The 26093-nt window shown below is 42.7% G+C and overlaps 2 protein-coding genes across 2 annotated transcripts; one reads left to right on the top strand and one right to left on the bottom strand.

The window, feature by feature from the left end:
• The first annotated feature begins 6538 nt into the window (after positions 1-6538).
• On the top strand, positions 6539-7218 carry LOC133854420 (14 kDa proline-rich protein DC2.15-like). Its single transcript, XM_062290620.1, has one exon. It carries the CDS (start codon positions 6611-6613, stop codon positions 6998-7000), a length of 390 nt encoding a protein of 129 aa, XP_062146604.1. The 5' UTR covers positions 6539-6610; the 3' UTR covers positions 7001-7218.
• Positions 7219-24265: 17047 nt separating this feature from the next.
• LOC133853891 (uncharacterized) lies at positions 24266-25759 on the bottom strand. Its single transcript, XM_062289911.1, has 2 exons — positions 25287-25759; positions 24266-25184 (listed from the first exon to the last, which is right to left on the bottom strand). The coding sequence occupies exons 1-2, from the start codon at positions 25757-25759 to the stop codon at positions 24266-24268; spliced, it is 1392 nt and encodes a 463-aa protein (XP_062145895.1).
• Between the last annotated feature and the right edge of the window lie 334 nt (positions 25760-26093).

Below are 26093 nucleotides of genomic sequence, written 5' to 3'. Positions count from 1 at the left end.
GTGCAACTCCCACCATCAATAATGACGCTGCAAACTTTGTTATTTACAAAGCACCGAGTATGAAACAAGTTTTCCCTTTGGTTACTTTCTTCCTCCTTAACTTGCACATTGAGAACTCGCCTTGCTACCAATAAATCTCCAACCACAGCATTTTGCTCATCATCGGCATCCTCCAAAGGTGGCATGTCATCATCATCTACTTCTTCCTCATTCTCCGACTCAAGCTCTCCTTGGGCGTTTATCACCATCACCCTTTTGTTTACACACTGGCTGGCTATGTGTCCCCCGCCCCTGACATTTAAAACACTTAATATCACGTGTTTTAGAAATAGAAGCCTCGGTGTTACCTGAAGTAGTGGTGGTTGTTGGTTTGGCATTCTTAGAGGGTTCAAATTTTTGCTTATTTTGAAGCTGCTCGTCCCTTTTTGGAGCTGTCTTCCATGGGCTGGTGGTAGCCATAGGTTGTCCCCTCCTAGCCAATCCCTTTCGTTTGAATTGTTCCTCCACTTTTATGGCTTGATGCACCATATCTGTTAACTCAACATAGTGCTGCAACTCGACTATATCTGCAATCTCACGATTTAAACCGTGCAAAAACCTAGCCATGGTGGCTTCTCGGTCCTCTTCTACATTAGCCCGGATCATTGCTACCTCCATCTCCTTGTAATACTCATCCACACTCTTGGAACCTTGAGTTAACCTCTGCAACTTTTGATACAATCCCCTATAATAATGGTTGGGTACAAAACGCCTCCTCATAAGCATTTTCATCTCCTCCCAAGTGTCCACGGGTGGCTCTCTATTTCTCCTCCTATTAATCAGTAATTGATCCCACCAAACAATGGCATAATCTGTGAATTCAATTGCAGCCAACTTAACCTTCTTTATCTCCGAGTAGTTGTGACAATCAAACACCATCTCCATTTTAGTTTCCCACTCCAAATAAGCTTCAGGATCATTTTTACCTTGAAAAGACGGAATTTTAATCTTTATGTTTCCTAAATCATTATCCCTCCTAGGCCTACCCATCCTAGCTTCTCTATTCCCATACCCACGCTCAAACCTGCCTCGGTTCAAATATGGCTCATCAAATTCCTCCAACTCCGCCTCTTCCTCAACATTCCGCCACGGAACACGCCCACCTTGTTGCCTATTGGGATTGTCTTGTTGCTGTCCCCTAGGAGTTTCTGCTTCTACCCTGTCCAACCTCTCGTGAATAGGTTCTAATTCAGCCCTCAACATACGCCTCATCTCCCCTAACAACGCTTGCATTTGGAGGTTCGAAGCTGCGGGTTGTCGAAATTCTTCGGTTGTGTCTTCTTCTTGATTATTGGACATGTTTAGAATCTGCAAAACAAGGTTAGAATCCTCACAAGCACTCCCTCACGTGTTTCACTCAAGAATTAATACACTTACACTCGTGTTTTCACTCTAAACGACTTTTACCCTCTTTTGGTCTCACACACTCTTGCCTTTTTCCACTCTTTTGTGTCTTCTTAGTTCTTAATCGAACTTCAAGAAACTAATTCAAAATAATCCAGCAGCAATTGAGAAATAACCAAAACTCATCAAAAAGGTCAAGAACTTGAATAATGTGAGAAACAAGATAGAAAGGAAGAAATTTTCTTACTCAGAAAGGTCAAGAACTTGAATAAGGTGAGAAACAAGATAGAAAGGAAGAAATTTTCTTACTCAGAAAGGTCAAGAACTTGAATAAGGTGAGAAACAAGATAGAAAGTAAGAAATTTTCTTACTGGAATCGAGTACTTTTTCTTTTCTTTTCTTTTTTTTTTTTTTTTTTTTTTTTTCACAGCAGGGAACAGGAGATTAAAAAAAAATAGAAACAATAATAAAAGATAGTCAAACTTGCCTTAGAACCAAGGCTCTGATACCAAAATGATATGAACTCCACCAACAAATGTGATGAAACCCGATAGCAATGATGGTTTGAAACCCCAAGATCGTGTAGACAAGAATTGTTGAGGCTTGACCCGTCACCTAACTAGATGAGAAACCAAGACTACGAAGGATTGAAACGCCACACCAAGAATCTGAATCTCTTCAAGAATCAAGGTGATAAGTTTGGTTGTTTGAACGCCACAAGATTAACTTGATAAGCTCAAAAAGTTCTTTCAAGAACAAAGAGGAACACAAGACCTCACAATAATAATTTTCTGAAAACAAAATTCTATATCCCTTACAAAATTCGTTATGCCCATATATATACTTGGAACAACCCTCCAAGAATAGGAAAAGTCTTAATTATAGCTTTAAAAGCAACACAAGTGCCAACATAAACAAGTCCCAATATTTTTAGGTCTCTTTGGACTTCTAGAGGCAACCAAAATAACTAAATGACTAAATTCATAACCAGCCAAGACCAAATTCATTCCCCTATTTAATATCCTTGAAACTCAACGAGTTCACACCCTTTAATGGTCAAACCAAGCTGGTCACGTTTTTGCATGCTAATTATCCTCTTCAACTGCTTTGATGACATGGACTAAGCCTTGATTATTATTTGAGCCCATCTTGGTCTTTTTAGAATCAGCCCAATTCTCTTGGATTAGCCCATTTAGTGCTTCCTTGAAACGTTTGGCTCTAAGTCTTGTAATTGGGCCACTAGGAAGTGACAAAGGGTCTTGCACAACTTCAGCCCCATTCCCATGTGTATGATCAGCATGTCCAACTCCTTGGTTTCCATCAACAATGAGTTATTTCTAACCACTACAAAAAAAAAAAGAAAAAAAAAAGAAAAAAAAAAAAGGGCTTTTTGAGCCCTTTTTTTGGAGCCGTTTTAAGGCCTTAAAATGGCTCAAAATGTTTTGTGCCATTTTCAAAATGGCTCAAAATGTTTTGTGCCATTTTCAAAATGGCTCAACACTAGCGTATTAAAATCTCAGTTTTAGCCGTTTTGGACTAAAACGGCTCTAATTTGAGCCGTTTTAAAGAACCTAAAACGGCTCTAATAAGAGACAAAAAAAATAATATATATATATATATATATATATATATATATATATATATATATATATATATATATATATATATATATATATATATATATATATATATATATATATATATATATATATATATATATATAATTTCTTTAGAGTTGTTTTAGGGACCCTAAAATGACTCTAAATAAAAAAAAAAATTAAAAAAATATTTTTTTAGAGTCGTTTTAAAGACCCTAAAACGGCTCTTAAAAAAAATTATTAAAAAAATTTACAATCATTGTAGGCCCAAAAACGGCTTTAAATAAAAAATTTTACAAAAAAAAAATATTTTTTTAGAGTCGTTTTAAGAACTCTAAAACGACTCTAAATTAAAAATATATAAAAAAAAATTCCTTTCCAGTACACCATATACATCCGATCAAAATAACTCCAAATCAAAATACCCATCAACAAAGGCCACAAAGCAAATACTCATCTAAATTTATCACAGCATCAAGACCATTTAGGTTACTAACATTACCACAACCCACAATACACAACTTGCCAGAACACCACACCACTAGAAAACCATCAAAGCATATCACATTCACGGCTCAGTCCATCAAGAACACCAAAACAGAGAAACATCCAATTAATACCAAGAATAGTGCAAGCAAACCTGCATTGGCAACATTGTTTATTGCAACTAAGATCACAACTAAAGCAACATATTTTACAAGAGTTATTTACCTAGAGGATTTTTGTAGAAAATCAACCAAAAATCATGTCTTAGGCCACCAGAAATTTCACCGGAAGCCTCTCCTGGTTCTGTCGTCGTTGATCCCTTCTCCAGTCGCCTGGAATCGCTCCTAATCACCGAAAATCAGCTTCTGACTGGGTGTCTTGAGAGCCACGACGTGGGTCTCCAGGAGACCAACAGTGGGTCTCCAGGAGATGCGTGAGAGAGAGAGAGAGAGAGAGAGAGAGAGAGAGAGAGAGAGGAAGGAAGAAGAAGAAAGAAGAAAGAAGAAAGAAAGGAAAAAAGGAAAATATGGAGAGAATGAGAGATGAGAGTGACGGGAGAGTGAAGAGATATTTTATTGGGGTGCGAAAGAAAAAATAAATTAAAATTTGAATTTTGAATTTCATCATTATTACTGTGCGCGCGGGACTCGAAAATTTCGTGTCCCACCTAAACTTTTGAGCCGTTTTTGGCAGAAAACGACTGGAGTCGTTTTCTGCCAAAAACGGCTCCAACTAAGAAAAAACATATAAAAAGTATTTTTTTTTAAAAAAAAAAAAGGTAAAGAAAAACAAATAAAAAAACAAATTTTTGTTTAAAAAAAAAACTGAAAATTATAAAAATAATTAAATAAACAAATGAAAAAAAAATTAAAACCAGTTTTTTTTTTTTTTTTCTAGAATTTTTTGTTATTTTATATATTTTTTTAATTTTAAAAATTTTATTAAGGGTATTTTTGTCATTAGGGGAAACATTGACATTTTTTGGTAGTTTGAGTGGGGACATTGACATAATTGGTAGTTTGGAGGGACATTAACAATTAAATGGTAGTTTGAGGGGGATATATAGATCGTGCCACGATCAATCACATGATCGATCGAAGTACGATCATGTGATCGATCGTGGTACGATCAATGTGATTGGTCGTGTACAATCTATGTGATCGATCGTGGTACAATCAATGTGATGGATCGTAGTACGATCTATGTGATCTATTATGGTACGATCATGTGATAGGTTGTGGTACGATCAATGTGATCAGTCGTGGTACGATCTATGAGATCGGTCGTGGTTCGATCATGTGATCAGTCGTGGTACGATCATGTGATCGGTCGTGGTACGATCATGTGATCGATCGTGGTACTGCCAATGTGATCGATTGTGATACGATCTATGTAATCGATCGTGGTACGATCAATGTGATCGGTCGTGGTACGATCAATGTGATGGATCGTCGATCATGTGATGGTTCGTTGTACGATCATGTGACCGATTGTGGTACAACCAATGTGATCAATCGTGGTACGATCTATGTAATTGATCGTGGTAAGATCTATGTGATCGATAGGTTGTGGTACGATCATGTGATAGGTTGTGGTACGATCTATGTGATCAGTTGTGGTACGATCATGTGATCGATCGTGGTACTGCCAATGTGATCGATCGTGGTACGATCTATGTGATCGATCGTGGTACGATCTATGTGATCGGTCATGGTACAATCAATGTGATGAACCGTGGTATGATCAATGTGATAAATCGTGGTACGATTATGTGATCGATCGTGGTACAACCAATGTGATCAATCGTGGTACGATCAATGTGATCGATCGTGGTATGATCAATGTGATCGGTTGTGGTACGATCAATGTGATGAATCGTGGTACGAACAATGTTATGGTTCGTGGTATGATCATGTGATCGATTGTGGTACAGCCAATGTGATCGATCATGGTATGATCAATGTCATCGATCGAGTACAATCTATGTGATGGTTCGTGGTACGATCATGTTATCGATCGTGGTACAATCATGGTACGATCATGTGATCGGTTGTGGTACGATCTATGTGAGACTTTTTTTTTTTTTTTTTTTTTTTTTTTTTTTTTTTTAAATGGCTCTAATTTTAGACATTTTTTTTGTTTAAACGGCTGCAGTTAGAGAGCTGTTTTGATCAAAATGGCTCTACTTCGAACCGTTTTTTGTTAAGGCGGCTCTAATTAGAGCCGTTTTAGTAAAAATAGCTTGAAATTAATTAGAGCCGTTTTAAAAAAGCGGCTCTAATTAGAGCCATTTTTATTAAAACGGCTCTAATTAGAACTGTTTTAGTAATAGCGGCTCGAAATTAATTAGAGCCGTTTTAATAAAAATGGCTCTAATTAGAGCCACTTTTTTAAAACGGCTCTAATTAGAGTCGTTTTAGTAAAAGCGGTTCGAAATTAATTAGAGTCGCTTTTTTAAAACGGCTCAAATTAGAGCCGTTTTATTAAAATGGCTCAAATAAAAACGGCTCAAAAAGCCGTTTTTTTTTGTAGTGAACTTTTTAAACCCTAAGAAGTTATTTTTCTCAACTTCAAACCTTATCGACTAATTGTACAATTTTTCAAAAAATTAATAAACAAAATGGGTAAAATAAGATAATTCATTATTGGTGTTTAACTAAATATAATGGCATTTTCCATTTTTAAAATAAGATAGGTCAGTTGTGTGTTACTTACGCCATCTTGATCTATAGGAGAAACAAATTATTCAGCCCTTTTTGCTTGTTGTAAGCCTGATTTCTCCTTCCTTAAGAAATGGAATAGCATATGGTTATTCAAGATGGATGATGTTCACGGGGGTGCCTAAGCCTAACAATTGGTCAACTTGGTGATCTAAAGAATCAAAAGTACTTAATTCAAATATATAAAATATTACCTCGATCCTGTTACGTCGTAGAATCTCTTGCATTTGCCAGCTGCTAAATTCTAGGCCAGCATTGCAATTCACATGTCTACTCTCTCTGTTGTCTAAACTATCTCAAGCAAAACCAGAGACGTTCTTTTTCTAACGCTCTCTATAAATAGCAGGCCAAATGCTATTCTCTGCACCATTGCAAACAGAATCACTAAATATTAATATTATCAGTTACAGCGAAGTTTGAGAGATGGATTGTAAGAGATCTTTGTCAGCTTCTCTATTCATCTCAATCAACCTTCTCTTCTTTTCCCTCGGAAGCGGTTGCTACACTTGTCCCAAGCCAAACCCTAACCCAAGCCCCACCACTCCTGCCAGGCTGAGTTGCCCGAGAGACGCCCTAAAGCTGGGGGTTTGTGCAAATTTGCTTAATGGAGCCGTTGGCGCTGTCGTTGGGACCCCTCCAGACATCCCGTGCTGCTCATTACTCCAAGGGCTTGTCGATCTTGAAGTTGCTGTCTGTCTTTGCACTGCCATTAAAGCAAACATTCTTGGCATCAACCTTAACATCCCCATTTCACTGAGCTTGCTCATCAATACTTGTGGGAAGAATGTCCCCTCTGACTTCCAATGTGCCTAGTCAGGCACTTCTTTATAAGATCCATCAGTGTTGCAACAATAGTAGTACGTACTACTGGGATTTGTCTTTTTTTTTTTTTTTGTTAAGTCGTTTTCTAGCAAGTGTTCAATAACACTGACCTTAAGATTACAACTCTGATTGTAACAGTGGTCTTGCACTGATTCTTATTCTGTAGTTGCAATTATATATATGTGATTTCTACTTTTTGAAAATGGTCATGGCTGGTCCTATATATTAAGTCAAATTAGAATGATGAGTAATATTATTTAGTAGACTGTTTTAAATATATGATTGTCATACAATTGGAATGGATGATGTAGCAGTGAAAATTAATCAACTTTTAAATCAATAAAGACTAATATTATAATCGCATAAAAGTGTACTAAATAATATTTTATCTAAAATGATATAAAAGAATCCAAGATAATCAACATGAAGGATTGAGACAAAGGACAGGAACCCAAAACATATTGGATTATATATATGGGCGTTGTACCCGCATGGCTTAAATGCAATCCTAACCATATGTATACAAGTTTAATGATGTGATCATAATTATTTAGTATTTGTGTTAGAGTTCAATAACTAGTAATCTCTGATAAGGAGTTTGATTCTAATTATTTTTAGTAGAGTTAGAGTCATAGTTTAGAATAAATAGAGTCCGGCTTAATCCTAGTCGGTCACTTAGATAGTTTAAGAGTCTTATTTTGATTACTAGTTATCTTTGTAACCGATCAATATTGTTCATCTATTTAAAGGGGATTATTAATGAAGAAGATGCATGTTGAATATTATTAAGTCAAATACAGTCTTCTGTGTTTTTAGGAGTTCATGGCTCACTTGAAACAACCAACTTTTCTTGTGTATTGTGTCAGTTGGTTCATATCAATTGGTATCAGAGCCAAATTTTCTCTTGAGTAGCAAGTAAATTGTTAACCCAATAGGCCTGGTTTCCCTCAAATTAAAGAAACCAGAAAATCGAAGAGTAAGAGTTGGGTGAATCGAGATTTTCCACTACAAACCCGACCAACAACACGCTTGGTGACACAAGAAAGACAATAAGATAATTACTTATTTAGAGGATTGATTGTAATTAAATTAAAAATCTAAATAATTAGATTACCAAACTTATTTTTATTTTCACCTTTACGGTTGTAATATTTTCTATTTAAGCATGATGAAATAATGATTGGTATACAGAAAATTAATCTAAAATCCTGTGTTTGAAAAAATTTAGGTTATCTTTAACAAATCTAAAGGGTCTAGGTTCCCTCAAAACCTAAAAAATTATCCCTTTACGTGTTTATAAAGTCATTGACACAGAGTTCAAGGGAAACCCAACAATAGTGTGTTTGTTAGAGGAGAGAAATGATCAATGGTTGCAAACAATGTGGATTGCATACTAAAAAGAAATAGAAGGGAAAAATATATATATATATATATATAAAAAAAAAAAATCCCTGAACTAACAGTTGATTTTAGAATAACCCCTGAATTTCTAAGTGCACTAATGTGACCCATCAAACTTTAAAGTGTGCCAAAAACGTCATTTTTGCCGAAATATTCTTATAATACCCTTATTCTCTTAAAATCTCAAATAAAAAATTAATTAAAAAACTATTTTTTTTTAAAATATTAATAAAAAAATAAAAAGTTAAAGAAATTAAAAAATTAAAATTTTAAATTAAAAAAAAAACATCAAACAAGAAGAAAAGGGGTGGCTCGGCAGCCACCCCAATTAAAATTTTTAAATTTTTTAAGTTTTTAATTTAATTTAATATATATATATATATATACAATTAACACTTGTTACACGTGTTGTCATTTTATTGATGCTAACATGGCAAACTAACAGAATCCGTCAAGTGCTTTATATATATACAATTAACACTTGTTACACGTGTTGTCATTTTATTGATGCTAACGTGGCAAACTAACAGAATCCGTCAAGTGCTTTGACAGAATTTGACTGCAAGGAGTAATTTAGTTATGTAAATGTATATTTTTAATATATTGATTTTTTTTTTAATAAGAGTGACACATGTCATCATTTTGTTGGTGTTGACGTTGACATTAATAGAATCCGTCAAGTATTTTGACTACAATGACTAAATTGTTAGTTTTTGCCTACCTTGAAAACCTTTGATTTTTGATTTTTGATTTTTGATTTTTATTCCGCATTGAGTAATTTGTAATTTAGGCCAACCACATAGATTGATTTTGAATTTATCCTTCTTTTTTTCTTTTTCTTTTTTTTTTTTCTTTTTTTTTTTTTTTTAAGATAATTGGGGTATTATAGGAATGTTTCGACAAAAGTAGCATTTTCGACACACTTTCATAGTTTGATGGGTCACATTAATACTTGAAAATTCAAGGGACTATTTGACAATCGGCTGTTAGTTCATGGGGCTTTGTTGTATTTTTTCTAAAAAAAAACCAAAAAAGATTCTGGCCGAAACAAAGAAGAGTGATCAACGTTTATGCCAAAGTCCGGAAGGAAGGAGAAGGTGCATGTGTTCAAGATTTCGGTGAAATTGGAAAAAGGTTGAGTGTGAAAAAAAAGGGGGGGGGAGGGGGGGGGGGGGGGTTCACATGAGAGTATTAAAGGGTGCAAAGCCTTGGTCGTTGGAAGTTTTAATATTTATTATTTTCATAATTGTTAAGTGTTACTAATCTGCAGATGTGATTTTTAGGACTTGGAGTCCTTTCCCGGGGGAAGGAATGTTATGAAAATGAAATTCTACGCGGAGCGGATATTAATATTAGAATATATATAGTATGGTAGGATATTTTACTTAAGTTAGAATATATGTTATCATTTGATACTTATTTTTATTTCCACCTCTGTGGTGATCATATTTTCTATTTAAGCATGATGAAATAATGAGAATGTATGCAGAAAATTAATTTGAAACCTTATGTTTGAAAAAGGTTTACGTTTTATTTAACGAATCTAAAGGATATAGGGGTTGTTTGTTAAGGGACGGTACAATACCGAATAGTGGGGGTATTGTACATATAATTATTTTTTTATATTTTTTTAATACCAATCAACATCAAAACATTCCCACTTTTTCACTTTTTATATTACATCAATAATTTTTTATTCACTACAATCCAAAACTTTTTCACTTTTCTATACATTTTTTTAAACTTTTATATCTCATCATCACTTTTTACTAATTCCAAAATTAACAACCCACTATTCTGTTCTGTTCTGTACATGTCTTTGCCAAACAAGCCCATAAGTTCCCTCAAAACCTAACAATTTAGAGAAATAATTGTTGTACAATTATTGACACAACTCTAATAACTTTTTTTTAAAAAACTTACGATTGGATCTTTTTTTTATATATAGGTTTTACATATCCAACTGTTAATTTTCAAAAAAGTTGTTGAAGTTGTACAAAAGTTGAATCGAATATAACTTTTGTCAAAACATTCACGTAACAAACAACTAAGAAAAAATATAGTAAAATCTCATAATTAGAATCATTCGAGTTAGTTGGTCAAATATAAAAAATATTAGAATTCGATCATACAATGGAAATTCAAGTGGAACTCTTTGATTTTGACAAAACTCAATCTTAAATGATTCAGATGACAGCGTTAATTAGCAGCTGCTTCGATTTTGCTTCATGAAAAGATTATTCCAAACCAATAAAGATATTTTTACATGTAACAGGCTTGCAGCTCATGAAATTATTGTTACAAGAAAACACAATATGAAGCCGACAAAACTTTCCCGCATGAATAAGCAACACTTCAATTATAAGAAACCGAATCAAAAGTTAATGTGGACTTAATCACGAGTTTATATTGAAAATCGGGTAGAGAGAGAGAGAGAGAGAGAGAGAGAGAGAGAGAGAGAGAGAGAGAGAGAGAGAGAGAGTAACTACTGATCATTAAGTTTTATTCAACACGTGAATCAACAGTACTACTGTGAGGGTGGGAAAAGGATCAACTTTTTCAAATCTAAATGCGTTATGGATTTTGAGACCACTTAAAATCAAGATTTGGATTTACAGGGACGGAGTATCTGATACCCACCCATGCACATGGGGTTCACGGAGAAAACAATCAGACAAATCTTTCGCTTTCCTAAAGCTTTAGCCGTATTTCCTATGTTGATGCTAATTCCGGCCGGTGAAGCAGGAGCTGCCGCAGGTGGACTTGACCGACTGACCTGCAAAGACAAAGGACACGCGATGGGTTTCCCCAGCGGTCCTCCTCTGACGCCCAAATTAGATGAAGTATATTTTTAGTGAGAGAGCAAGAGTGAGAGGGAGAGTTCAGAACTTGTATCCAAAAAAACTTAATACCTGGATTTTGCTATTTATAGGCAGCTGCCCTCAAGGTTAGGTAGGAATATCCCGGTTTTTAGGGAACAGTGACTTCCTGTGTGTGAACAGGTCCTAAGTACACTCTTGACAGCGATGGGCAGGTGGGCTCTTTAATGACGAAGTATGAGACTTCGGGAAATCCCAGATCTTCGGGGATTCAGCCACCTAATCGCTCTCCTTTATCGGTATCGTCATTATTACCACTGGTCGGTTAACGGAGCACCCGACACCTCTTGCTCGGACTGCCCCGGTCGGGGCCTCACCATCCTAAAAAGGAGGCCTCATCGGCAGCGATGTATCCGACACCTCCCGCTCAGTCGGAACCCCCCCTCTCGGGAAGGTTATTTTATCAACAGTTACCCCCCCAAGTCTTTTGTCTCATGCCATGAGACGAAAGAGTTTAGGCCCCTCCCCCATTTTTTATGATGACTTCGTCCACCGACACCGAGAGGCTGAACGCCCCGGCCTTGTTGAAGCATGCTCACCGAGGAAGGAGGGCGCGCGCTATCATTACTTTTGAATTTGAATTTTAGACGTTTGCCGCCACGCCGTCAGCATTTAAAGCGCCTGACGCGTCGACTGCCGCGTCTGAAAGGGTAATTATTGCTGTCGCCTTGAAACCCAAACGAAATCTAGTAACCGAGTCGATTGGATTTCCGGTTGCGGGAACTGTTTCCCCACTATGGTCCGCTTGGGCTTCCAGGTTGCGGGCACCGGCAATTCCCGGTCACTGCGAGTCCTATAAAAAGCCTTTCCCTCTCCTTCATTTTTCATTTCACTCGTTGTTTCCGTTCTTTTTACCTTTCTCCTTCCCCTTTTTTGTTCTTCCCGTTCCTTCACCGGCGTTCTAAACACCTCTCCAGTATGACTCGTAAGAGCAAAGCTAGCACCTCATCGGCGCCTGTCCGTGCGGCCGCCGAGAACGTAGCTGAGCAACACGAAGAGGTCGCTCTCGGGGACCTCCCCGCAGTGCTCACCCCTCTCGAGAACCGTCATGTCTCCCTCTTCTCCGTGCAGAGCGAATGGATCTTGCGTACAAACTATGATATCGGCAACTCGGTCCGTCTGCATTTCCAGGAACCGTCGGCGTTGGGTATCCCGGGCGGTGACATTACCCTCTTTGAGAGGATGTTCATGGCGGGTTTGAGGCTCCCATTTCCCGACATTGCCCGAGAATTTCTGCTCCACTTGAAAGTTGCTCCGAGTCAGATTTTTTCGAATTCGTGGAGGTATCTCTTCGCGTCATTCATACTTTGGAGAACTGTGATTGGGTCTCGGATGTCGATTCCGTAGTTTTTGAATGTATACCGGCCGGCTATGGATGCCGAGGGGGTCGTAAAGCTGTGGACCCGACAAGGTCCATCATTCATTTTCCTGAAACCCATCTATTCTAATAACAAAGACTGGGAGAAGCAAATTTTCCGGGTGTCCGGCGAGTGGGAATGCCCTTGGTCAATGGAGGTCACTGGGTCTCAAAGGATTAGCCGGGAATGGAGGGCTCTGGATGGTAATCTGGCGAACCCACCCGAGATCTCCGATGCTGAACAGGAGGAGGTTGCCCGGATGATCGACTTTTGTAACCGGCACCACAAAGTGGAGAATGATTTCGACGTGATCGTCACCGCCAAGTCATTGAACGACCACTTGGGCTACAAGATTCCCGAGAATAAGGTCCCGCTAGATCGGGCCGGGAGGCCCAAGTTCACGAAGAGCAAGGCCCCAACGGCACCCATCCCGCCAGTTGCTCAGAGAGGGGCACCGCAGGCTCGGGAACCCCCTTTCGCGGGCCACCGGCGTTGAAGGCACCCGTGCAGCCGCACGTGCCGCTTCTCCCCCTCGGGAAAAGAGGACGCGCGAAACTCCCCAGACTCGGGGGCACGATGCCCCAATTGTTGTCGACGCCGAGGTTCCCTTATTTCGAGAGGCTGGGGGAGTGGTGATAGAAATGGGCATACCGGATTCCCCTTCAGCACCGAGGATAGACTCGGCGGGGGGAGCAAATGAGGGATGCCAAGAGGAAGCACCGGGTGCCGAGGTTCAAAGGGATGCCACCCTGCCAGAGGTCCCCGACCGGAGTTCTGGCCCCGAGGCCCGTCCAACCACCCACCTTGGTACAACATGCTCTCGCAAGGGTGTCGGGACCAAGCGCAAGGCCGACCATCTTCGGGAAGGCGGGGCCTCCAAGAGACCCAATGTGGAAGAGGGGGATGACTTCTTACTCAACGAGATCTCCCTCTCAGCCCAAGACTTCGGTCTCCCGGAGTTTACCTGGCCGGGTGTGCCCCTTTCTCCCCTAAGCCCGACTGGTGAGACTCGACTGGGGAGCGAGCCCTCCCAAGAATCTCCGCCCACACTCGATGCCAGGGAGGAGACCGCCGAGGAGCTCGAGGTCCTCTCCCCTGACATCCGAGCGGAAGACGTAACCTCGGGTGCTGAGGTTGATCCCGAAGGTGAAGGGCCTGAGCAACGCACGTCCCTTGATCCGAGTGCAAGTGCTGCTACGGACGGGCCTTCGAGAGAAGCTCCTGTCCCGAGCACTTCGGAGGCCGGGTTTGACTTCTTAGGCACCCGTCTGCTCTGCGACCCTCTGGAAGCGTTGGCCTCTGTTCTTCCCGACGGTCTCTTTCAAGACGTCGGTAGGACCACGCCTTTCAAGTTCGCCCAGGGCATGATTGAGTCCCAAATAGCGGTACCCTCCTTTTGTTGTCTTTCTTCTTTTCTTACTTCTTTTTTCTTGGCCGTTTCTCACCTTTTTCTTCAATCCAAGATTCTCTTCGATCCGTCGCAGCCTGCTCTAACTTTCTGGAGCACATGCGAGCCAACCCCGACATAGAAACCGTTTTACGTCCCAAGATCAGCCGGCTCGAGCGCACTGTGGTGTCTCAGGACGAGGTCATTGCCGGCCTGACCCAAGAACTAGCAGACTTGAAGGAGAGATACCGGGTTCTTCAGGCCAGGGCCAGAGTTCCCGAGGCTAGCACCGCCCGTGTTCCCGACTTTAACCCCGAGGCCGGGGGGGACGAGATAGATCCCAACGCCGGTTGGGCACCATCACCCACCGAGCCAGTCAGCGCCCATCCCGAAGTGGAGCGCCTTTCTAGGGAACTGAGTTCTATGAGGGACGAGAAGTTGACCCTTGTCGCGGACCTTAACTCGGCGGTCCTTGCTAAGGAAGCCTTAGTCGTCGAGAAGGATGCGGCTTTGGCTGAGAGGGATGCGGCCCTTGATGTGAACCCGTCAAGAATAACGAGACCCAACAACGAAAGGGAACCCAAGACCGTTCTAAGGACAAATTCGAATGGAAAAACCTCGACCCGTTGTTTATGACAAACAAGAACCTCGGTATAAGGAAGACGCCACAAACGGTGGTGGAAATTCCGTTTGATAAGTCGAGATGAACGCCACGGGAAATCTCGATAAGTTCGAGTAGTTCTTCAAAGAACCAAAGAGAATAAAACCTCACAAGTTTTATGAATCATCAATGTCTCCTCGATTACATGGTAGATACACCTATTTATACAAGAAAATTACTTGCGGAGAAAGTAGTTCTAATCCTAATAAGTAAACAAATCAATTCCTAGCAAGGAAAGAAAATAAAGTCCAAATCAATTCCTAGCAAGGAAAGAAAATAATAAAGATCTTAGGTAGGTAAAGAAAATAAGTCTTGCAATCCGATCCTTCTAAATTAACGAACAATCTCAGCAGTTCTTAGCCTTGACCGGATCCTTCTAGAACTTGAATCAAGGTGACAATTCTTTGTTGCCCACGTGGATCATGCTCAATGGGCCTCCCCGAATTTGCTTGAGCCCATAACTCTTGGATGAGTCCGTTGAGCACATCCTTGAACTTCTTTGCTCGTGCTCTCGTAACCGGCCCAATTGGTACTTGAACGAGATCCTTCAAAGCGGTGCCTTGATCTCCATCATTCCCCTCCTCTTGAAAAGGATTTGCTCTCAAATCATCACCTACATCAAAAGGACTCAAATCAGTAACATTAAAAGTGGTACTGACATTGTACTCACCAGGTAAATTTAGCTTGTAAGCGTTGTCATTAATACGCTCGAGGACTTGAAAAGGGCCATCTCCTCTTGGGAGCAATTTGGAATGTCTTTTCACCGGGAATCTTTCTTTTCTCATATGCAGCCAAACCCAATCGCCGGGTTCAAAAACCAGGTTGCGACGTCCCTTGTTGGCTTGTGTGGCATATTGTTCCGTTCTTCGCTCAATGTTGAGTCTTGCTTTCTCTTGTTCTTCTCCCCACCGAAATCCAATGTTCTTGTTGATCACTTCGGTAAGCGGTGCGGCTAAGCTACTGAAGTCCTTCACGAACTGCCAGTAGAAACTAGTAAGTCCATGAAAACTACGAACATTACCTACACTTGTGGGGCTCGGCCAATCTTGGATTGCACGTACCTTCTCCTCATCAACCTGTATACCTTGTGCACTAACAACAAATCCCAAAAATACAAGCTTATCGGTGTAAAAAGTGCACTTCTTTAAATTAGCAAACAACTTTTCTTTCCTTAGCACATCTAAAACGGATTTCAAATGTACTACATGATCGTCTATGTTTTTGCTATAAATGAGTATATCATCAAAATAGACAACAACAAATCTGCCTATAAATGCACGCAAAACATGGTTCATAAGTCTCATAAAGGTGCTCGAAGCATTAGTCAAACCAAAAGGCATAACTAACCATTCATACAAACCATATTTTGCTTTAAAGGCAGTTTTCCATTCATCTCCTTCTTTTATCCTAATTTGATGATAACCACTTTTTAAATCAATCTTAGAAAATATGCAAGAACCATGCAGCTCATCTAACATATCATCTAAGCGTGGGATAGGATGACGATACTTTACCGTTATGTTGTTGATGGCTCGGCAATCAACGCACATTCTCCACGTCCCATCCTTCTTAGGTACAAGTAAGACCGGAACCGCACATGGGCTCATGCTCTCCCTCACGTGCCCTTTCTCCAACAATTCACTTACCTGCCGTTGAAGCTCCTTTGTCTCATTGGGATTGCTCCTATAAGCTGGTCGGTTTGGGATGGTTGCACCGGGAACTAAATCAATTTGATGTTCAATCCCTCGGATTGGAGGTAACCCATATGGTGTTTCCTCGAGGAAGACATCCTCGTACTCCTGCAAAAGATTCGTTATTGTTTAAAAGTGCCTCTTTGTACAAAAGTACAATCATCGGCTGTTTTGAAAACATTGCCCGCTTGATCTCACTCACTTTTGCATAAAAATTCTTTTGTTCTCTCTGATTTTCTCTCAAGGGCCGAACTTTGATTTTCTTTCTCTCTCTCATTTTTCTCGGCCTCTCTCTGTTTTTCACTCTTTTTCTTTTGCTCATTCTCTTTCTTTTGATCACTCTCCTTTGGTAATCTCACTTGATCCTCGTATACTTGCTGCGGTGTCAATGGTACAAAGTGATTGATCGTTGATTAAGTACAAAAGAGTACTTGTTCGTAAAGCCATCATGCTTCACTTGCCTATCGAATTGCCATGGACGCCCTCGCAATAAGTGTCCTGCCTGCATCGGTACTACATCACACAACACTTCATCTTCGTATTTACCGATTCGAAATGCAACTAACACTTGCTTGTTCACCCTTATCTCACCACTATCATTTAGCCATTGCAACTTGTACGGTCTAGGGTGCTTTATCATGGGCAATCCCAATTTCTCCACCATAATTGTGCTTGCAACATTAGTACAACTACCACCATCAATAATCACACTACATACCTTGTCTTTAACGTAGCACCTTGTGTGAAAGATGTTCTCCCGCTGTACTTCATCAACTCCTTTTGCTTGCAAGCTCAATGCTCTTCTCGCCACCAATGTCAATGCGTCAGGGGCTAAATACTCCTCATCGGAAACATCCTCCAATGGCGGCATGTTGTCGGTGTCGGAATCTTCATTATCGGTCACAATTTCTCCATTGGCTTGCAACACCATGGCTTGCTTGTTTGGACATTGACTTGCTATGTGGCCCCTGCCTTGACATCTAAAACACTTAATATCACAATTCCTAGAGGTAGAGGCTTCGGTTTTACCTTGAGGAACGTGGTTGGTGGTCACGGACTTGGGCTCGGGTTTGGGCGTTTGTGACTTGTCCAGCGGCTTGGCTTGACTCAATTTCCAAGAGGTAGAACTAGAGTTATGGCCTGCACGTGTCCCACTCCCTCTCTTGAGTTGTTGTTCCACTTTGATAGCCATATGCACCATATCTTCCAATTCCACATAATGCTGCATCTCTACCTTATCATGGATCTCCTGGTTTAAGCCAAGTAAAAATCTAGCCATTGTAGCCTCCCGATCTTCCTCTACATTAGCGCGGATCATAGCAATCTCCATCTCCTTGTAGTAATCCTCTACGCTTCGACTCCCTTGTCTAAGACCTTGTAGCCTTTTGTACAACTCTCGGTAGTAGTAACTTGGAACGAACCGTTTTCTCATCACTACTTTCATCTCCTCCCATGTGTCTATTGGGCGTTCTCTATTCCGCCTCCTGTTTATCACAAGCTGATCCCACCAAGTAATAGCATATTCAGAAAATTCAATCACAGCTAATTTTACCTTCTTTGTCTCGGAGTAGTTGTGACAATCAAACACGAACTCCATCTTCTTCTCCCATTCAAGATATGCCTCAGGATCAGATCTACCTTGAAAGGACGGAATCTTCATCTTAATACCACCCAAGTTGTTATCTTCACGATTCCTAGCTTCTCTAAATCTTCCTCCAGGTCTCCTATTGTTAACAATGGAACCCCGATCTTCTTCTTCATCAAAACCAGACCCATAACGCTCTTCATCCTCCTCCCTCGGTGGAACTCTTTCCCTTCTACGAAAATTACGACCGTTTTGTAGTTGCTCCTCACGTCTATTCTCCATCTGATCTATTCGTTCGTGACCCTGCTCCATCTCCATCTTCATCACTCGCCTCATCTCACTCATCATGGCCTCCATAAACATTTTCGGATCGGCCAATTTTGTATCACCTTCGACAATGCTCTTACCACTATCGTGAGACATGATTGCTGCAAAACAAAGGTTAGAAAGAAAAAAAGATCCTCACGAATCACTCCCTTACGTGTTTACACTCAAGAAGGTGGATCACTCTCCACTCGTGTTTCACTCAAAATAATATGGCTTTTACCCTCTGATGTTCTCACCACTCTTGCCTTTTTCCACTCGATAATTCTCTCTTAGTTCTTTTGAAACTAAACAAACAACTCAAAATTTTCAGCAACAATTCACCCAGAACTACTCAAGGAATTTCATATTTGAACACAAGGAATATGGAAATTTTCAGATTAGAAATAGAAGGAATATGACAGTTTGGAATTTTGGAAGCACAGAATAATGAATTTTTTTTTTTTTTGGACTTTTTTTTTTTTTTTTTTTTTTGTCCGCAACCTTTTTTTTTTTTTTAGTCACAAGCAGCAATAATAATTGTAATTGCCAAAAACGATTGATCAGATTTCAACAAGCACATGAAATTATACAAAGGACAATTGAAAGCGACGTGTAAATCAAATTTGGAAATTGTAGATATGGAAAGAAAAATCCAAATCTTGAAATTATTGATCAGATTTCGACAAGGACATGGAAATAGACAAAAGTACAATTGATAACGACATGTAATTCAAAGATGGAAGTTGCAGATATGGAAAGAAAATCCAAATCTTGAAATTATTGATCTGAAAATTAAAGCAAAGATTCACGTAATCAATTAAGAATGGAATTTAAATCTGAAAATTTCAAATCTGAAAAATTAAAGCAAAGATTCGCGAAAATCACAAATCTGAATTTTGACACGATTTTTTTTTTTTTTTGATGATTAGCAACTGGCTTTTAAGAATAATGAAATAAAATTTCAAAATAGTGATGTGAAGGGATATGCAAACCTGAACTAGAAACTAAGCTCTGATACCAAATGATGTGAACCCCGTCAAGAATAACGAGACCCAACAACGAAAGGGAACCCAAGACCGTTCTAAGGACAGATTCGAATGGAAAAACCTCGACCCGTTGTTTATGACAAACAAGAACCTCGGTATAAGGAAGACGCCACAAACGGTGGTGGAAATTCTATTTGATAAGTCGAGATGAACGCCACAGGAAATCCCGATAAGTTCGAGTAGTTCTTCAAAGAACCAAAGAGAATAAAACCTCACACTAGGAGCACTGCTCTTGCCGAGAGAGATGCGGCCCTAGCTCAAAGGGATGCGGCTCTTGTGGCAAAGAACGCAGCTTTCATTGAGAGGGACGCGGCCTTAGCTGACAAAGACCAAGCTATGAGCGATAACGGCCGCATATCGGCTGAGAAAGCAAAAGTGTCAGAAGCTTTGGGGAAAGCCGTTTCCGAGAGAGAGCTTGCCGAGGCCGATAGAGATCAAGCTGTTGCCTAGAGAGAATCCGCTCTCGAGAAACTGGAGGGAACGGAAAGTCGGTACCAACGGATTCGGAGGAAGTACCGTCATTACAAAGCCAGAGTCAGGAGACTCACCGAGCAGTTGTCTTTCGTCCCTTGGCTTCGGACCAAAGCCTGGGCATTCGGCTTTCACATTGGGTTCGAGAACTTTCGAGCTCTAGTTCTCCGCTCAGGTCTGCTGCAAGTGTCTTATGAGAGCGTGAGTTCCGACTTCTTGTCGCTTCCGAGTTCCTGTTATTCCAAGCTGATGGATCTCGGCATCGAGTATTTCCCCGACGTTGCCGACTGGAGCAAAGACGCTCCAAATCCAGAGGATGTCCCGGTCGGAGAACCTAGCCAGGATGACGACTCGGGAAACGACCATCCCAGCGGCGTGTAGACGTGCATTTTGTTTTTTGTTTTTTTTTTTTTTTTTTTGCTTTGTATTATTTTCTTTTGAGCAAATTAAATTCATAGATTTCATTGCCTCCCTTCATAAATTTCATTGCCTCCCTTTATTCTGAGATTGCTGAGAACAAAGAAGTTTCTTTCCTTTATCTCTTCTTTTTTTTTTACTGCCGAGAACAGGGAAGTATTTTAGTGCTGGCTTCATTGCATTACCTGGGTTACTGGTTGATGCCGGTTCCTACCAGGGGTCTTACCACCCATCTTCCCCCCTAAAGAACTAAGGCAATAGCTGTTGTATTGCCTTAGTTTTTTCTTTTACAGTAAGCTACCCCCTTTTTGAGTGAGGGTAACCGAAAAGTTTTTAACTTACCCCCTATCCGAGGGAGGATAAGAAATTTTTTTTATGCCAAGTTACCCCCCTTTTTGAGTGAGGGTAACCGAAAAGCTTTTAACTTACCCCCCCTATCCGAGGGAGGATAAGAAAAAAATTTATGCTAAGTTACCCCCTATCTGAGTGAGGGTAACCGAAAAGCTTTAAACTTACCCCCCTATTCGAGGGAGGATAAGAAAAAATTTTATGCCAAGTTACCCCCCTATCCGAGTGAGGGCAACTGAAAAGCTTTTAACTTACCCCTCTATTCGAGGGAGGATAAGAAAAAAAATTTATGCCAAGTTACCCCCATCCGAGTGAGGGTAACCGAAAAGCTTTTAACTTACCCCCCTATCCGAGGGAGGATAAGAAAAAAAATTTATGCCAAGTTACCCCCCTATCCGAGTGAGGGTAACCGAAAAGCTTTTAAATTTATTCGTACTTGATTTTTTGTATCTTTAGACATTCCATTCAAAACATCTGTGCTTACAAAAAGAAAACAAAGGGAATTCAACTGGAATTACATGTAGTATTTCTTCAAGTGTTCTGCATTCCACGCCCTTGGGACTGGCTTGCCCTCCCTGGACTCCAAGTGATAGGCTCCTCTGCTGTGGCATTTGACTACTCGGTACGGTCCCTCCCACTTGGCGTTGAACTTCCCTTCGACCGGATCTCTCGTTATTATGTTCAGCTTCCTCAGCACCCAATCCCCGACTTTGAACTTCCTAGGATCAACCGTCTTGTTGTAGTATCTGGCCACCCGAGCTCGATAAGCTTCGTGCACCGCCTGCGCATTGTCCCTCCGTTCCTGCAACAAATCCAGGCATGCGCTAATCCCTTCACCGTTTTGGGTCGGATCGTAGTGTTGGACTCTGTGGCTCGAGGACCCAATCTCCACCGGTATCACTGCTTCGGTTCCGTATGCCAGTGAGAATGGGGTTTCTCCGGTCGGGGTTCTAGCTGTGGTGCGATATGACCATAAAACTTCAGGGACATACTCAACCCATAGCCCCTTCCGCCTATCCAACTTCTTCTTCAATGTGGCCAACAGGGTCTTGTTGGTAGCCTCCACCTGGCCATTGGACTTGGGGTACATAGGCGTCGAGTAATGGTTCCGGATGCCGAGTTCGGTGCACCAGCTACGAAACGGTTTTCCATCAAATTGGGCACCATTATCCGACACGATAGACTAAGGAATTCCGAATCGACAGATGACCGACCTCCAGAGGAAACTTATGACATTGTTGGCGGTGACGGTTGCTAGGGCTTCAGCTTCCGCCCACTTTGTGAAGTAGTCGACGGCCACCACCAAAAACCACTTTTTCCCCTTCCCGCAAGGCATCGGACCGACCAAGTCCACCCCCCACTTAGAGAACGGCCAAGGTGACAAGACCGACGTGAGTCTCTCGGGCGGGTTCTTCATTACCCGGGCAAACCGCTGACATTTATCACAACTCCGGACGAACTCCATCGAGTCCTGCGTCATCGTGGGCCAGTAATACCCGGCTCTCACCGCCTTGATGGCCAGCATTCTTCCCCCCGAGTGGTTCCCGCAAACTCCTTCATGAATTTCCCTTAGCACATAGTTGGCCTCCGGAGCCGAGAGACACTTTAGTAGTGGGTGTGAGTATCCCCTTCTATACAGCATGTCGTCCACCATCGTGTAGCGTGCAGCCTGTAGTTTCACTTTATGGGCCTGCTCTTTATGACTGGGTAGCTCCCCACTTCTTAGGTATCTAATTACGTCCGAGGCCCATTCGGGTTCCGGTTCCCTCTCTCGGGCCACCTGCAACACACATTGACTCTTGTCAATCGATGGGTTGGGTTGAACCAGCACTTGCCGCTTCATTTTTGCGATTTCTTGGTCAGTCGTGGAACCAGCCCTAGCCAGGGCATCCGCTTGAACATTTCTTTCGCGAGGGATCTTTGTGACCGTCATAGTCCTGAAACTAGATTGTAGGTCATGCACCTTTTCCAAGTATTTGGCCAGTCGGTCTCCTTTGTGGCAAATTCTCCCGAGATCTTGCCAACGACCACTTGTGAATCGCTCCGGATTTCGACATCGAGGGCCCCTACTTCCCGCGCAATTGCTAGGCCCGCCAGTACCAATTTGATGGCATACTGGAACTTCTGCTTCTGCGGGCTCTCCAGTATCACTCCCACACCGCTTCGTTGGCACTGAGAGGAGCCGTCCACGTAAACTACCCATAGTGGATGCTGCGCTGGGTCTCGGGGCTCCGGAGTATTGCAAAATTCAAGGAAAGAATCGGCCAGTGCCTGACCCTTGATCGCCGTTCGCGGATGGAACTCAATGTCGAATTGCCCGAGTTCCACTGCCCAGTTGACCAGCCTACCCGACAGGTCTGGTTTCTGGAGGACCTTCCTCAAGGGGTACTCAGTTAGTACCCGGATGGCGTGCGCCTGGAAGTAAGGCCTCAGTTTCCGGGCGGACACAATCAGGGCAAATGCCAACTTTTCTATCCTCGGGTATCTCTCTTCCGCCCCGCGGAGTGCTCTGCTCGTGAAGTACACTGGCTTCTGTATACCCTTCTCTTCCCGGACGAGAGCTGAGGAGACCGCCGAGGATGATACAGCCAAGTACATATAGAGGACTTCTCCTTCCACTGGTCGACTCAAGAGAGGAGGGTTCATCAAATACTCTTTCAGATTCCCAAAAGCCTCTTCGCACTTCGAATCCCACACAAATGCCTTCTTCAGGATTCTAAAGAAGGGAAGGCACTTGTCGGTAGACCTCGAAATGAATCGGTTCAAGGCCGCTATCCGTCCGGTCAGTTGCTGTAATTGTTTCGTGGTCCTCGGTGGTTGCATTTCCAGCACCGCTTTGACTTTTTCGGGGTTCGCCTCTATGCCCCTCTGGGACACCAAATATCCCAAGAATTTACCGGACGAGACCCCGAAGGCGCACTTAGCCGGGTTTAACCTCATTCGGTAACGCCTTATCGTATCGAACGTCTCCCTCAGATCGGAGACGTGATCCAGGGCCTTCACACTTTTCACGAGCATGTCATCAACGTACACTTCCACATTCCGGCCCATTTGTTTCTCAAACATCTTGTTCACCAACCTCTGATATGTAGCACTCGCGTTCTTCAGTCCGAACGGCATCACCTTGTAATAATACAGGCCCCGATCGGTAATGAAAGAGGTCTTCTCCTGATGAAGCCGCCATCTGTATTTGGTTGTATCCCGAGAACGCATCCATGAAACTCAGGAGTTGGTGCCCAGAAGTTGAATCGACAAGGAGGTCTATGCGGGGCAGTGGAAAGCTATCTTTTGGGCAGGCCTTGTTCAAGTCGGTGAAGTCCACGCACATTCTCCACTTGTTATTGGACTTCTTCACTAACACGACATTGGCGAGCCATTCAGGATAGTCAACCTCTCGGATGAACCCCGCCGCCAGCAACTTCGAGACTTCATCGGCCACCGCCTGGTTTCTCTCGGGGGCGAAAGTCCTCTTCTGCCTCACGGGTCTAAAGCTGGGATCCGCGTTCAGCCTGTGCACAATAATCGAGGGATCGATGCCGGGCATGTTTTCATGGTTTCACGCAAATACGTCTCTGTTACCTTTGAGGAACGAGACTATCTCCTCCTTTAGCCCCTCGGGAAGTTGGGAGCCAATCTTCACTCTCTCACCCGGACCTCCAACTTCGAACTCTTACAAGTCCTCTGTCGGTTCCAGGGACTGTAATTGCTATTTCTCCTCTTCCCCGGCATCTTCCGTGTGGCCGGCCTTCAGGGTGGTGATATAGCACATGCGGGCAGCCCTCTGGTCGCCCCTGACCACACCAACTCCTGAGTTAGTCGGGAACTTCATGCACAGATGGGGGGCTGAGGTTACGGCCCCCAAATCATTCAGGGCTGGCCTCCCCAGGATAACGTTGTAAGCCGACCGCCCTTCCACAACTAAGAATTTCACCATAACCGTTTTCTCCTGGGGGCTAGTTCCCGCCATAACCGGTAGGACAATAGACCCGATCGGGAGGACCTGTTCTCCGGAAAAACCGACCAAGGGACCCTTCACCGGGACCAACTTCCCTTGACCTATGCTCATCAACTCGAAGGCTGACTTATATATTATGTCGGCCGAACTCCCAGTGTCGACAAGGACCCTGTGTATCTTATGATTGGCGATCGCTAAAGTCACCACCAGAGCGTCCGAGTGGGGGAGCGAGACCCCAACAAAATCTTCATTTGAGAAACCAATGAGTAAGTCCTCATACTCTCTCATTTTCGGCGGTCTCTGGACCGAGTATATCTCGAACTCCTTGAGGTGCCTCGCATATGCTTTACGTGCCGCACTTGAGTCTCCTCCACCTCCAAAACCGCCGGATATTGTATGAATTTCGCAGAGGTTTTCCCGACCAGGCAGCCGCGCTTGGCTCTTGCTTCTCTCTCGCCTGTCCCGGTCGGCAGGTCGGTTGTTAGGCTCTCTATCACGATCCCGAGGACGTTCCATCCTTTCTCTGGGCTCTTCCCGATATCTCTGCGGCTGATTCCTCCGTTCCTCGGGCTGGGGGTTCCGATCAAACCCAGGCGGACCCCGTTGACCTTCCAGGAAACGGACAAGCTTCCCGTTCCGGATAAACTTCTCGATTAAGGCCCGCAAGGACCTGCAATCCTCTGTACTATGCCCCTTTCACTCATGGAAAGCGCAATAGTGGTCAGCGGTCCTCGGGTGGGGAGTTCCCACTATCTCCGCAGGTTTCTCGTACATGGGATCCACTTTAATCGCCGCCAGGACCTCTTCGATGGGCGTGTTGAGGGGGGTCCAGTTGTAATCCTGGAATTTCTTCTTAATCCCGGGCTCCGTTGTATCCTGCTTCTTGTGGAATTCCTTCTTTTTCTTAGGCTTATCCCCCTGATTAGAGGTTTGGGCGATTCCTTTCCTGAGCAACGCTCGAAGAGTCTCTTCTTGGTTGATAAACTCGTCTGCCCTCTCCATGAACTCATGCAGATAACGAGTCGGCTTTCGGGCGAGGTCAGCCATCAGCGGCCCATCTTTCCTGATCCCCTGATAAAGTGCCGAATGCACGAACTCTTCGGTGGGGCTCTCAGTAGTGAGCCTTGCTTGATTGAAGCGCTGGAGGAACTCCTTAAGGGACTCATCTCGCCCTTGTTGTATCGACATTAAAGTGCCTGCCGGTTTCCTTCTTACAACTCCAGCCATGAATTGAGTTACGAACATTTTTCCGAATTCGTCAAAGTTTTGTATAGACTTCGGGGGAAGCCTTCTATACCAATCTCTGGCATTTCCTGACAAGGTCAGCGGGAAGGCGCGGCATGCCACCTCATCAGGGGTCCCCTGCTATTCGAGGTGAGCGCGGTAGTTATCCAAGTGCTCAATCGGGTCCTCCTGCCCGGTGTAGGTCTTGATATTGGGGACTTTGAACTTCTCGGGGAGGCGGAACGAGGCCACCAGGTCAGCAAATGGGGAAGCCGACTTCTGGAGCAGATCTCCGGCTCTAGACGTGCTCCTGTTGTGCTGGTGCTGTGCCGCTTCCGTCAGTAGGTCACACCTC

This window comes from Alnus glutinosa, chromosome 13 (assembly GCF_958979055.1).
Source record: "Alnus glutinosa chromosome 13, dhAlnGlut1.1, whole genome shotgun sequence".
Classification (NCBI taxonomy): Eukaryota; Viridiplantae; Streptophyta; class Magnoliopsida; order Fagales; family Betulaceae; genus Alnus; species Alnus glutinosa.
The sequence above is the reverse complement of the archived record's forward strand: the minus strand, read 5'-3'. Positions and strand labels throughout refer to the sequence as shown.

Bases quoted from the DNA above. Each gene is read 5' to 3' on its own strand.
- LOC133854420 (XM_062290620.1), top strand. From the start codon at position 6,611: ATGGATTGTAAGAGATCTTTGTCAGCTTCTCTATTCATCTCAATCAAC.
- LOC133853891 (XM_062289911.1), bottom strand. From the start codon at position 25,759: ATGTTCGTAACTCAATTCATGGCTGGAGTTGTAAGAAGGAAACCGGCA. The intron at 25,185-25,286 runs GTACGAGAAACC...AGAGGATTGCAG, and splicing joins GCGATTAAAGTGGATCCCAT to GTCCTTGCGGGCCTTAATCG.